The 13,349-nt window shown below is 49.1% G+C and overlaps 2 protein-coding genes across 3 annotated transcripts in view; both read right to left on the reverse strand.

Moving 5' to 3' along the window:
- FBXO21 (F-box protein 21) overlaps positions 1-13,349 on the reverse strand; it is a 189,565-nt gene that overhangs the window by 62,443 nt on the left and 113,773 nt on the right. The window lies entirely within an intron of this gene.
- NOS1 (nitric oxide synthase 1) overlaps positions 5,188-13,349 on the reverse strand; it is a 232,423-nt gene continuing 224,261 nt past the window's right edge. For both annotated transcript variants that reach the window (XM_050747840.1, XM_050747841.1), the window contains one exon: positions 5,188-12,606. In XM_050747840.1, coding sequence (XP_050603797.1) covers positions 12,591-12,606 — 16 coding nt within the window. In that variant the 3' untranslated portion in view covers positions 5,188-12,590. The remainder of the gene's footprint in view (positions 12,607-13,349) is intronic.

Here is a 13,349-nt window from a genome sequence, read left to right on the forward strand (position 1 = left end):
GATACTACACTTTTAGTTTATTGCATGCCTCTGAGGCTTTCTCAAACTTGTTTTTTTATTTTGAGATGGAGCCTCGCTCTGTTGCCCAGGCTGGAGTGCAGTGGCGAGACATTGGCTCACTGCAACCTCCACCTCCTGGGCTCAAGCGATTCTCCTGCCTCAGCCTCCTAAATAGCTGGGACTGCAGGTGCACACCACCATGCCCAGCTAATTTTTGTATTTTTAGTAGAGACAAGTTTTCACCATGTTGGCCAGGCTGGTCTCAAACTCCTGACCTTGAGTGATCCACCTGCCTTAGCCTCCCAAAGTGCTGGGATTACAAGTGTGAGCCACCGTGCCCGGCAGGCTTTCTCGAACTTAATCGTTGCTTTATTCGGTAGTTCCTTTCTTGATGAGAAAAGGAACTGAAGGAGAGAGGAGGAGAGTGGAAAACATCACCCCTGAATATCTTAAAATTCTTGGTCACAGTAAATTAGCAAGGGACCAAGAGAGTGAGTCTTCCCATGTTAACTCCGGGTTTCAGCAGAGAAAACCTAGATGCATGAAGGCCAGGAGATCACTCACCTCCATACCCCCATCCCTGAGTCTAGTAATACAAAGAAATTTGAGGGTTTTTTTGTTTGTTTGTTTTTGTTTTTTTAAATCACTTTACATGGCTGGGCGAGGTAGCTCACACCTATAATCCCAGTACTTTGGGAGGCCGAGGCGGGCGGATCACTTGAGGTCAGGAGTTTGAGACCAGCCTGGCCAACATGGCAAAAACCTGTCTCTACTAAAAATGCAAAAATTAGCCAGGTGCGGTGGTGTGCATCTGTAATCCCAGCTACTCAGGAGGCTGAGGCAGGAGAATCGCTTGAAACCCAGGAGATGGAGATTGCAGTGATCCAAGATTGTGCCACTGCACTCCTACCTGGGTGACAGCGAGACTCCATCTCAAGTAAAAATAAAAATAAATAAAATAAAATAAATAAATAAAACATAAGTAAATAATCACTTTACTAATTACTCAGGTCTCAACTCTTCTGCTGTTTGATTAACGTAACCTCATTTTCCTCTAGAGGCCATCACTGAAGTGAGTTCCTTTTAGTGATGTGTATCAAACTCTATGTTGATTCACCTGGTTGTAAGGATTTTGCCTGTGTTTGATTTCCTGGCAATCCTGTGGAGGGTAGAACAAACAAATAAACACATTTTGACTCTGTAACGGACCGTGAAGCCCATATTCTATATTCGTTTGTAGTGACTCCAAAATATTTGTATTTTCCCTCCCCCACCACTTGTCTCCCACCTGCTTCTCTTTCTGATTTGTACTTGGGAAGGTTCTGTTTTGGTGTAGACTCGGGTTTTTTACGTGGTTGCCAGGAAACAGAAGCCTTTTGGTTGGGATGCATATAATGTTAAATTGTCCCCAGCTGCCTCTGGGGCGGAGCCTGTTGAAACTCCAGTGTGTATATAAGTCACGCGGAGATCTGGTTAGACATGAAGATGTCTGAGCCTTTCCCTGGACAGGTCAGGGAGATGCCCAGGCACTGGCTTTTTTTTTTTTTTTTTTTTTTTTTTTTTGAGACAGAGTCTCACTCTGTCACCCAGGCTGGAGTGCAGTGGCATGATCTTGGCTCATCACAACCTCCACCTCCCAGGTTCAAGCGATTCTCCTTCCTCAGCCTCCCGAGTAGCTGGGACTTCAGGCACACACCACCATGCCCGGCTAATTTTTGTATTTTTAATACAGACAGGGTTTCACTGTGTTGGCCAGGCTGATCTCGAACTCCTGACCTCATGATCTGCCCGCCTCAGCCTCCCAAAGTGTTGGGATTACAGGCGTGAGCCACCGCGCCTGGCAGCACTGGCTTTAAAAAAGAAAGATCCCTGTAACTGCAGGTGGTCTGAGAAGGCCTGAGAAATTCAGTGCCTAAGTATCAAATAACTTCAAGATGGGCTGTCGGAACTTCTAGAAGACACAAAAACTGAGAAGACTGGGAGGCACCAGAGCTGGGGCCTTATTTTATCTACCTATTCTACTCCATTCCATTCCATCCTGTCTTGCCCTTGCATATTGCAGATATTAACCTATTTAACCCTATCATAAACCAATGGCGTAGAAACAATCATAACCTATTTCACAGTGAAGAAATGGAAGTATAGAAAGGATGGGTAACTTACCCAAAATTGCACAGTTATAAAGTGGAGGAGCTGGAATTTGAACCAAGATAGTCTGGATGTCTTGGTGACATAGGAATGCAGATTCTTGGGTTGCACAGTTTGGGTTCAAATCTCACCTCTAACATTAACATGCTGTGTTGGTCTTGCATAAACTGTCTGATCCCCTTGCACGTCAGTTACCCAAGCTTTAAATTGGAGGAGAGTAAACGGTAACATTTCAAAGCATTCTTGTCAAGACTAGCTTTTCTTTTTTCTTTTTTTTTTTTGCTTGACGCTCACTCTGTCGCCCAGGCTGGAGTGCGGTGGCACAATCATGACTCATAGCAGGCTTGACCTCGCAGGCTCAAGCAATTCTCCCACCTCAGCCTTCCAAGTAGCTGGGACTACAGCTACCCCTGGCACTGCAGGTGCACACCACTACACCCAGGTTTTTTTTTTTTTTTGGAGACCGATTCTCACTCTGTCACATAGGCTGGAGTGCAGTGGTGTGATCTTGGCTCACTGTAACCTCCGCTTCCTGGGTTCAAGTGATTCTCCTGCCTCAGCCTCCTGAGTAGTCGGGGTTACAGGTGCATGCCACCACACCCAGCTGATTTTTGTATTTTTAGTAGAGATGGGGTTTCACCATGTTGGCCAGGCTGGTCTTGAACTCCTGACCTCAGGTGATCCACCCGCGTTGGCCTCCCAAAGTGCTGGGATTACAGGCATGAGCCACTGTGCCCAGCTGTATTTTTGTATTTTTTGTAGAGACAGGGTCTCACTCTCTTGCCCAGGCTGGCTTGAACTCCCAGACTCAAGCAATCCTCCCACTTCAGCCTCCCAAAGTGTTGGGATTACAGGCATGAGCTGCTGTGCCCGGCTGTATTTTTGTATTTTTTGTAGAGACAGGGTCTCACTATCTTGCTTAGGCTGGCTTGAACTCCCAGACTCAAGCAATCCTTCCACTTCAGCCTTCCAAAGTGTTGGGATTACAGGCATGAGCCACTGTGCCCACCAGGACTGGCTTTCAATAACTGTTTGCCCTTTTTAAAATTGGCTAACACATTGTTGTAGGACAGTAAGTGGGGCATGGAGTTCCCTGACTCCTGCTCTGTGTCTGATCTTCATCCCATACTTGAACTTAGGCATGAGGCTCAGGGATGGGATGGAGGAGTCAGGAGTGATATATGTGTGCGGGTAGGGTGGGCAATGAGTTGAGTAAGCTACTTGGTAATTTAAAAAAAGCTGAATGTCGGCTGGGCGCAGTGGCTCACGCCTATAATCCCAGCACTTTGGGAGGGCGAGGCGGGCAGATCACCTGAGGTTAGGAATTCGAGACCAGCCTGGCCAACATGGTGAAACCCTGTCTCTACTAAAAATCCAAAAAAATTAGCCAGGTGTCGTGGCCGATGCCTGTAATCCCAGATACTTGTGAGGCTGAGTCAGGAGAATCGTTTGAAACTGGGATGGATGTTGTAGTGAGTTGAAATTGTGCCATGCACTCCAGCCTGAGCGACGGCGATGGAGTGAGAGTCCGGCAAAAAAAAAAAAAAAAAAAAAAAAAAAAAAAAGCTGAAATGTCTAGTCACGGCATCCAAATGGCCATGTCTGGAAGGGCATGATGAAGCCTCATCCCCCTGCATCAAACCCAACCACCAGTTTATTCCTTTATGGTCACAAATCTGTTAGGCATTTGACATCAGCGCTTCTTCATCTGTTCTTTTTTTTTTTTTTTTTTTTTCTGAGACGGAGTTTCTCTCTTGTTGCCCAGGCTGGAGTGCAATGCTGTGGTCTCGGCTCACCGCATCCTCTGCCTCCCAGGTTCAAATGATTCTCCTACCTCTTGGTGTCCTGAGTTGCTGGGACTACAGGCATGCACCACCACGTCCGGCTAATTTTTGTATTTTTAGTAGAGACAGCGTTTCGCCATGTTGGCCAGGCTGGTCTCAAACTCCTGACCTCAGGTGATCTGCCCGCCTCAGCCTCCCAAAGTGCTGAGATTACAGGCTTGAGCCACTGCGTCCAGCCTCTTCATCTATTCTTTTACCGCTTTTGAGGTCTCTTTTGGAACTGGGCCTGAAACCAGCCAGGAATTAGGGTTTAGGGTCCTCAGGGAGGACGGCCCTAAATGGAAGACGGCTGAGGGTCCAGGTCCACCTGTTTCTCTGGGGTCCTGGCTACGGAGCAGCTGTGCTGGAGGAAAGGGGGTGTTGGGAAGGAGGGCAGAGAGGATGCTCAGCTGCGCCACCCAGATCTGCATCCGGAATCAGGAACAGTCCGCTGGCTGCTGGCAGCACCCTCAGCCTTCAGCCCCTTGGGTGTGGCTTCTGCTGGTGACAGTTGCCTGACTCAAGACGGACTGATGTAGGGGTCTAAAGTCCCGCCTTCCAGTCCCAAATCGGGACACCTCTGAAAGGTCACCTTTAGAATGCCCTGCAGGGCTGGCTGAAGTTTCTGTTGAGATTTATGGCAGCTCAGCTTTGCCTCTGACCAGGGAGGCCTCCTCCCCTCTCCTCCTCTCCCCCTGCCCTTCCCTTCTGCCTCCTCCTTTCCCTCCCTTCTCTCTTCTTCCCTTAGCTTTCTTCTCCCCTCCCCCTTTTCCTCTTTTTTCTTTCCCTCCTCTCTGCTCCCTCTCCTCCTCCTCTTTTCTCTCCCTCTCCTCCCCTCCTCTACCCTCCCTCCTCTTCCCTTCTTTTCCCTCCCTCCCCTCCCCCTCCTGCTCCTTCCCTGGTCTGTCTTCTCCCTCTCCCCTGTTCCTTCCTCTCTCCCCTCTTCTCTCCTCTCCTTCCATCTCTTCCCCTCCCGTCCTCTCTCCTCCCTTCCCCTCCCCTCCCACTCCCTCCCCTCCCTTCTCTTCCTCTCTTTTCTTCTCCAGTTCCTTCTCCTCCCTTCTCCCCTTCCCCTCTCCCCTCTCCTCCCCAAGAGCACTCCCTTGTCAGCCTCCTGACAACTCCATCTCAGAGCAGGCTTCTGGGGTACCCAACCCAGGACCCCAGGCCAAGGTGTGAGAAACTCCAAGCAAATCCAAGAGAAGACAGCAGCCAGCCAAGTTGAATCCACTTTTTAATATTGTAACCATAATGCAAACAAGCATAATAGGCTTTTGTTGAACCCATAAAATTGGAAGATGAGAACTATACAGAAGAAAAGCATGCGACGAACACAGCCTGGACAACCTCGCAAAGAGCGTGGGGTGGGCGTCAGGCCTTCAAGGAAGGTGCTGGAGCACAGGGACACTTGGCAGAGATTAGCAGCATCGAGAGCTCAGAGGTAGGGGGGAAGGCCGAGTTTCTGACAGCGTGTGTGTGTGTGTGTGTGTTTGTGTGTGTTGAGATGTGACCAGGTCTGCCCATCTCCCCAGTTTCCCAAGCCCGGAACGGACACTATGATGTGGGGTGCCCGGCACCACTCTTTGGGCCTTCTGGAAAACCACTGCTGAGCCAGGAGTGTGAGTCTTAACAATCACAACGAGAACACAACAATGAAAACAGTGGCGGCAGAGCACAGGACGTGGGAGGGAACTGAGACCGAGTCGAGAGCACTGGATCTCAGTGGGTCTTAATCAGAACCAACACCAAGGACATAGTGTATTATCGAAATGGGCTGTCATCCTCTGTCCTGGCATAAGAGGGCTTATTTATTTTTTTTTTTTCCATAGGGTCTCATTCTGTCAGCAAGCTGGAGTGAGGTGGCACCATCTTGGCTCACTGCAGCCTCCGCCTCCTGGGTTCAAGTAATTCTCCTGCCTCAGCCTCCCGAGTAGCTGGGATTACAGTTGCCCGCCACCATGCCAGGCTGATTTTTGTATTTTTAGTAGAGATGGGGTTTTGCCATGTTAGCCAGGTTGGTCTCTAACTCCCGGCCTCAAGTGATCTGCCAGCCTCGGCCTCCCAAAGTGCTGGGATGACAGGCATGAGCCACCACACCCGGCCTGGGAGGGGTTTTTGAAAGCATACTGCCCTCCCTGTGCCCCCTCCCCCAGATCTCCTCAAATCCCACTTTGGCAGGAGATAATGGCAACAACCACTGGGCCAGGCAAAGCTTCTGCTGCTTGCTCCAGGAAATCTATACTGAGAAGTCCTGGGGTAGCCAGCAGAGATTCTCTTGACCCTGAAGTCCCAGAGAGGGGTGTTGTCCCCGGGGACGTTGGGCAATGTCTGATGACATATTTGATTGTTACCATTGGCAGGACACTGCTACAGGTGTCTAGTGGATGGAGGCCAGGAATGTTGCTCAGCTTCCTACGGTGCCCAAGACGGCCCCCACAATAAAGAATTATCCAGCCCCAAATGCCAATAGTGCCGAGGTTGACAGACCCCGTGCAAGAGCCTCCTAGAACTTAAGAGTCAAATCTGGGCACTTGGATGTCCTGGAGTCATTTTCTAAAAGACTATAGGAAGCAGTGCATGGAGGCAGATTTGTTCCTGCCTGCCAGGGCCATCTCATTAATAACGGACTGTGTTTTGGACCAGACAGGCATAACCCCACTTGATCAGAACTGTTCAGATATTCCAGAACAAAACAAACTCATAGATACATACTAAGGCATATTGACACCTGACCACCTCCCTCGCACGTGGCTTTGATAAGTATTAATAGGAAACAGACTCGCAACAGACACTGCTTTCCATGGGTGAAAGTGTACCTGGGTCCTCACATTTGGAGAAGGCAGCTTTTCTTTTGGGGTTCTTTTGCCACAAGGCAGGGACTGGCAGTGGGCCAAGGATAGGGGGTGTGAGATAAAGGGCAGAGGCCAGGCCAGGTTGGCTTCCAAAGGTGAAATCCCTGTTCATGGGGAACATCTGTGTTGACTCCCTGGGAGGCAGGCCCCTTCCCTCAGACCCTCAGACCCTCAGACCTGTGTTTCTTCAATCTCAGCACCTGGTCTTTCAGTTTGATGTTTTTTTAGAGACATGGTCTCGCTCTGTCACCCAGGCTGGAGTGCAGTGATGCCATCCTAGCTCACTGTCGCCTTGAACTCCTGGGATCCAGTGATCCTCCTGCCTCAGCCTCCCAAGTAGCTGGGACCACAGAAGCATGCCACCATGCCCAACTAATTTTATTTTATTTTTTTGTAGAGATGAGATTTTACTACATTGCCCAAGCCGGTCTCAAACTCCTGGCCTCAAGTAATCCTCCCACCTCAGTCTCCCAAAGTGCTATTACAGGCATGAACCACCATGCCTGGCCTACTTTTTGAGCCAAAGAGGACATTTGGATGCAGGAGACTTTATGAAGTTTGGGGACAGCCAGAGAGTATGAATGGGTTATAAAGGAAGACTAGTTAGTGTTTCTCTCTCCTTGTTGCTTCCTGGCAGTCTCAGACTACCTTCCTGATACAGACAGAAGGCTTTGAGGACACGGTAGCCATAGCAGTATGCTGGGTATCTGGGGCAGCGGGTAGGGAAATATACAAGGAAACATGGCTGGCTTAAAACACAGACTAGAAGTCCATGGATTTCCTAATGGCATGAATGAAAAGGCTGCATGAGGCACTGGTGCTGTAGGAGGGGAGGGGCTCAGGCATCTGGCCTGCCCATCCTGTCAGAACCATTTGTCCCATGAGCTAGGTCAGGACAACTCTCACTTGTTTTGAGCTTAGGGTAAAACCTGACCTCTTTCAAAGTCCAGAGCAGGCAGCTGCTGAAAGCGTGTTTGGTCAGAAGATTCCGTGTTCTTAACCGATGTCTACTGGCTGGGGGTCAGTTTTCCCTCCGGGCATCTGGGCATGGCTGGACTTGGGAAGGATTCACCCTGTCGACTCCAGAGAAGCTATCACATCAGCTCTGAAAACTCGTTTGCCTGAGCCTGCTCTTTGGAGACCTCTCTCTCAGCTAGCGGTAAGATGTTTTGTTTTACTTTATTTTATTTTGAGATGGAGTCTTGCTCTGTCACCCAGGCTGGAGTGCAGTGGTACAATCTTGGCTTACTTCAGCCTCCACTTCCCCGGCTCAAGTGATCCACCTGCCTCAGCCTTCCAGGTAGCTGAGACTACAGGCGCGTGCCACCATGCCCGGCTAATTTTTTGTATTTTCTTGGTAGAGTCAGGGTTTCTACTAACTGACTGACTGGTCTCCAATTCCTGACCTCAACTGATACACCCACCTTGGCCTCCCAAAGTGCTGGGATTACAGACACGAGCTACTGTGCCCAGCCTGCAAGATGTTTTAATTTCTCTTTTGTTCTCACCCTCTATAGCAGATGGGGCGCCAGGTACGCTGATTCAGTTCGTGGAGTCTCTTTATCACTACATCTGCCTCTTCCCTCACTCAAGCCTTGGTTGCAGCAATAACCCCCCAACAGCTCAACGGGCCATGCTCTATACTGTGGCCAGAACTTTCTTTTCCAAGCATAACTCAAATTGCCATAATGTCCCCTTTTAAAAAAAACACTCTTAGGGACTCCCTGTTGCCTTCTGAATAAAGTCTAAATTTCTTGTCATGCCACTCACCTCTCCCCACGGTCTGGTCCCAGCCCACCTTTTCTCGCCCTCCTCAGCCTTCCAAAGCCAGCCCCAATTTATCTTACATGCTCCCTGTCCGTGCCTTTCCTCTCTTCCCAATTCCTGACCAACTCTTACCTTCCAGAAGCTACCAGTAAAATCCCACCCATTTCTCAAACCTCAGAAATTTATGTCAGTTCCAAGACCGGTGTTCTCTCCATCAGATTATAACCTTTGGCTGGGCGTGGTGGCTCATTCCTGTAATCCCAACACTTTGGGAGGCTGAGGTGCGTGGATCATTTGAGGTCAGGAATTCAAGACCAGCAAGACCAACATGGTGAAACCCTGACTCTCCTAAAAATACAAAAATTAGCTGGGCATGGTGGCAGGCACCTGTAGTCCCAGCTACTCAGGAGGCCGAGGCAGGAGAATCGCTTGAACTGGGGGAGGCAGAGGATGCAGTGAGCTGAGATCGCACCACTGTAGTCCAGCCTGGGTGACAGAGCTTTTCTTGTCTAGGAAAAAGAAAAAAAAAGATTCTAACCTTTTGCATGAGAGGAACTGTGTTTTCCTTATCTCTGCATACTCTCTGGTGCCTTCCACACACTGGAGAAGCAAGACATGTTATAAGTTAAGTGAAAAATTAAAATGCAGTAAGTTTTGAACCAGGTACTGTAACTGGGCATTTCGTGGGCATTGTCTCATTCAATCCACCTTGTTATACAGGTGGGTAGATAGACTCTAAAAGGTCAAGTGAGCCGCCCACAGCCATCTGCACCAACAGGGGCAGAATTAGGATTTGCACTCAGGTCGGCTCCCAAAATTCCATTTTGATGGGTCTGAAGCATCCCCGGGCAAAAGAAAGCCACCTGGCTGTCTCACTCCAGGGAAACCAAAGGAAGCTCTCTCTCCTCCCAAGGAGTTTAACTGTCATCTCTCTGCTCTTTCACGACACAAGGTGCGGGAACTGGATTCATAGTGATGGTAGGTAAGCATGATCCAGCGTTCCTATTTCAGGAGACGTCTCATTCCTCTTGGCCAAACTCACTTTTGTGAAATGGGGTTGGAGCTGCTACAGGCCAATTCAGGGGGAAGAGGGAAATAAATGGGCCATAACCCGAACAACCCCCAAATACCCCGTCAACCCTATTTTGCCCACCCATTGGTTAATTCTATTTTGCACTTACGGTTGGCTACAAGGCCTGGATGAAAAGTCACCACAAGAGGGCAGTATTTCCCCATCCTGGATCTGAGCTAAACTCTAAATCTGGACTCCACTCTGGTCCTTGATAGGTTACTCAACAGAGAGAGGCTTTTGGTATCAGGAATTCTGGCAAATGAAAGAAACACATCAGATCGCCCTCCTGCCTTCTAGCCTGGAGTTTTGAAGCAGCTTGTGTTGGGGATTGAAAGGTGTTTACTTACAAAAAAAAATCTTTCTGGAGAAGAAGGATGAATCCTGGTTATATAATCATTTCTTTGGACTCCTTGACAAAATGAGACAATGTTTCCATCTGTCTGCTACTAAAAGGGTAGGGACATGCAGAAAGGACGTGCCTGGCACATCGTAAGCTCTTCTAAGTATTTATTCCCTGATGGAAAAGCATTCCTGCATAAAGCTTGACTTGGAGTGGGAAGCACTGATCAATTTCTCTTTGATGGGGGTTGGACACAGCAGTTTCCTTCCCTGGGGAACTGGGGAGGCGTCTCCAAAGGTATAAAGGATTGGAAAGAAAGCCTTCTGGAGAAAAGCTACTAGGAGCTGGAACTGTGTTTGCAGGAAAGGAGTTTAGAATGGGCTTCCCTTCAGGATAGAAGGGGAATCTAAATGCATCAAATTCTGGGACTGCCCCTTTCATTGGGAGATAGCCCCCTTAATCAATTTCCCATCCTCTCCCCATGCCCTGAACCCTTTCTAACTAGAACAATTACGGGGCTTCCAAATGTTTCAGGTACATGGGCGTGGACCCTTAATTATGGACACGTGTGGGCTTAATACAGGCCAGGGACATGTTTCTTGGCATCGAGGGTCTTCAACAAAAGCAATGGCCATCTAAGATCGACACACTTGTGCAGGGAAGGGGATGGAGAGAGAGTGTGGGATGCTAAGTCTTTGTTCTTTACATCTGTGGAAGACTGAGCAGGGGAAATTGTGATTAAAGGAAGGCAGGGGAGATTATAGCTGGCATGAAGTCAAGCTCCACATGGCAGTAACGGGGCACTGGTGAGGGCTGCCAGGGATGGTAGAGCAAGGTGAGACATAGATTGCCTTTTCACTTTAACAGTCTCCTGGCCTGGGTCCTTTGGGGTCTTGGTGCCCTCATTGTAAAGGCCTTTCAAAGAGGGCCAGTGCACTTCCTCTTTAGCAGGCGCCCAAACTGAACACCAAGATATGCCCACGCACAGCATATAAAAGAAATGTGGTTTTTCTGTATGGCAAGACACAACAAACAGGGTAGAACCAGCAGAACATTCCCTTTCCATCCTTGGGGACCCTGCAGTCTGGGGGGCCACTAGGATTTCTTGTTTCTTTCTGGGAACTGCCTGACATTAATTTGTAGTACTTAAAAAAGTATAAAAAGGGATCCCTTCCCACCATTTACTTTGAGAGAGTAAATTCAACAGATTGCCTCTTAGGGAGAAATTGCGCGGGCCCCAATTCCTGCCAAAGACTTGGCTGCCCATTTTTGATCTGAGTTGAGGGTAATTTATTTGTCAAAATTACTTTAACAGGTTTAAAACTTTGGAGATCAACTGTAGAGGGCAACAAGCCTGAGGGCCAAGTTCTTCCCACCCTGAGTTGTGGTTCCTATTGAAGAAGCCACGTGGGACCTCATTGTGGCAACTCTTTCCAACCTCATCCACTTTAACGAGCTCCCATCATTTCATCCCCAAGGGTGAAGCAGCAAGCCCCCTTTGGGGGAATAAAAAAATAACAATCATATTGTTACTTGATATTGTTTCCAGGCACCAAAGCTTTAACATTTAATCCATTCATATTCTTTAGGTTCATATGACATTATGACTAGGAAAAACTGAGGACAAAGGACCCATCCAAAGTCACCTGGTGGCAAAGTGGAAGATCCTTATTGCCACCGGACTTCTTTGAACAACGTAACTTCCGGACCCCTTGGTATTGCTGGAAGGGGGGACTCAATGGACGTGGACAAGTTAAGTGATTCTGGTTGGGATGGCTGGGTTTGGAGAGGGGATTTGCCCAATCCCATTGGATGGGTTCATGTCACATGAGGGCTCTGCTCAGTGGTATCGGAATCTAAATGCATCAGATTCTGGGAATGCCTCTTTCATTGGGAGATAGCCCCCTTAATCAATTTCCCATCCTCTCCCCATGCCCTGAACCCTTTCTAACTAGAACAATTACGGGGCTTCCAAATGTTTCAGGTACATGGGCGTGGACCCTTAATTATGGACGCATGTGGGATTAATATGGGCCAGGGACATGTTTCTTGGCATCGAGGGTCTTCAATGAAAGCAGTGGCGATCTAAGATCGACACACTTGTGCAGGGAAGGAGATGGACAGAGACCCGGCCCATCACACACGCATATACACACGCACCACCAAAATGTCATCATAAAAAAGAAGGGGACTTCAGCGGCTGAGGGACTGGCTCAGAGAGCTTGTGCCTAGTTCCTGCAGCCTTTCCAGGGGAACCCCAGAGAAAAAAAAACCCCACAGCGACGGCCATGTTCCAGTGGTTTCATGCACCCGTGAGCTGCCCTTGTCAGCAAGAGAGGGGGCGGGAACAGAGTTTTGTAAGAGCCACTGCAGATTAGAAAAGCATTGCATCGCAGCAGGAAAACTCAAGGAGGAAACCCAGGAGGGCCGAGGAAACCACTGAGGGGCGAGAACCCCGAGGAGGGAAACCAGGGCACAGCGACAAGGACAGGAGGCAGAGCGAGGGCCACGCAGGGTCCCAGAGGGAAGGTTCAGCAGTGTCTGTCCGCGCTTACAAAACTTGCAGCCGGCTGGGCAAGAGGGTCCAGTTAGGAGCTGAAAACCCTGTGGAAGGAGAAGTCGGGGGCAGTTAGTGCGAGGCTGCTGTGTTTCCTCTGAGTGTCCCAGAGAAAATCGCCCATGCTCTGGGCTCAGGGGCTTCGTCTCTTTCTTTCTTTTTTCTTTTGAGACGGACTTTTGCTCTGTCACCCAGGCTGGAGTGCAGTGGCGCGATCCCGGCTCACTGCAACCTCCACCTCTCACTGAAATCCCAGCACGGTTCAAGTGATTCTCCTGCTTTAGCCTCCCAAGTAGCTGGGATTATAGGCGCCCACCATGCCAGGCTAATTTTTGTATTTTTAGTAGAGATGGAGTTTCACCATGTTGGCCAGGCTGGTCTCGAACTCCTGACCTCAGGAGATCTGCCCGCCTCAGGCTCCCAAAGTGCTGGGATTACAGGCATGAGCCACTGCACCTGGCCCATCTCTTTCATTTAATCTGTAGCCCTAGTGTCTTGGACAGGACCTGGCACCTAGCAGGGGCTTGTTTTGAAAGAAAGAAAGAAAAAATGAATAAGTGAATGAATGAATGCTCACAAATACAACTGGCCAGGAAGAGCAGCATTTCAACGGACTTTTTTTTTTTGAGACTGAGTCTCACTCTGTCACCCAGGCTGAAGTGCAGTGACGCGATCTCGGCTGGTTACAACCTCCGCCTCCTGGGTTCAAGCGATTCTTGTGCCTCAGCCTCCTGAGTAGCTGGGATTATAGGCACATGCTACCATGCCTGGCTAATTTTTGTGTTTTTAG

Source organism: Macaca thibetana, chromosome 11 (genome assembly GCF_024542745.1).
Source record: "Macaca thibetana thibetana isolate TM-01 chromosome 11, ASM2454274v1, whole genome shotgun sequence".
NCBI classification, from domain to species: domain Eukaryota; kingdom Metazoa; phylum Chordata; class Mammalia; order Primates; family Cercopithecidae; genus Macaca; species Macaca thibetana.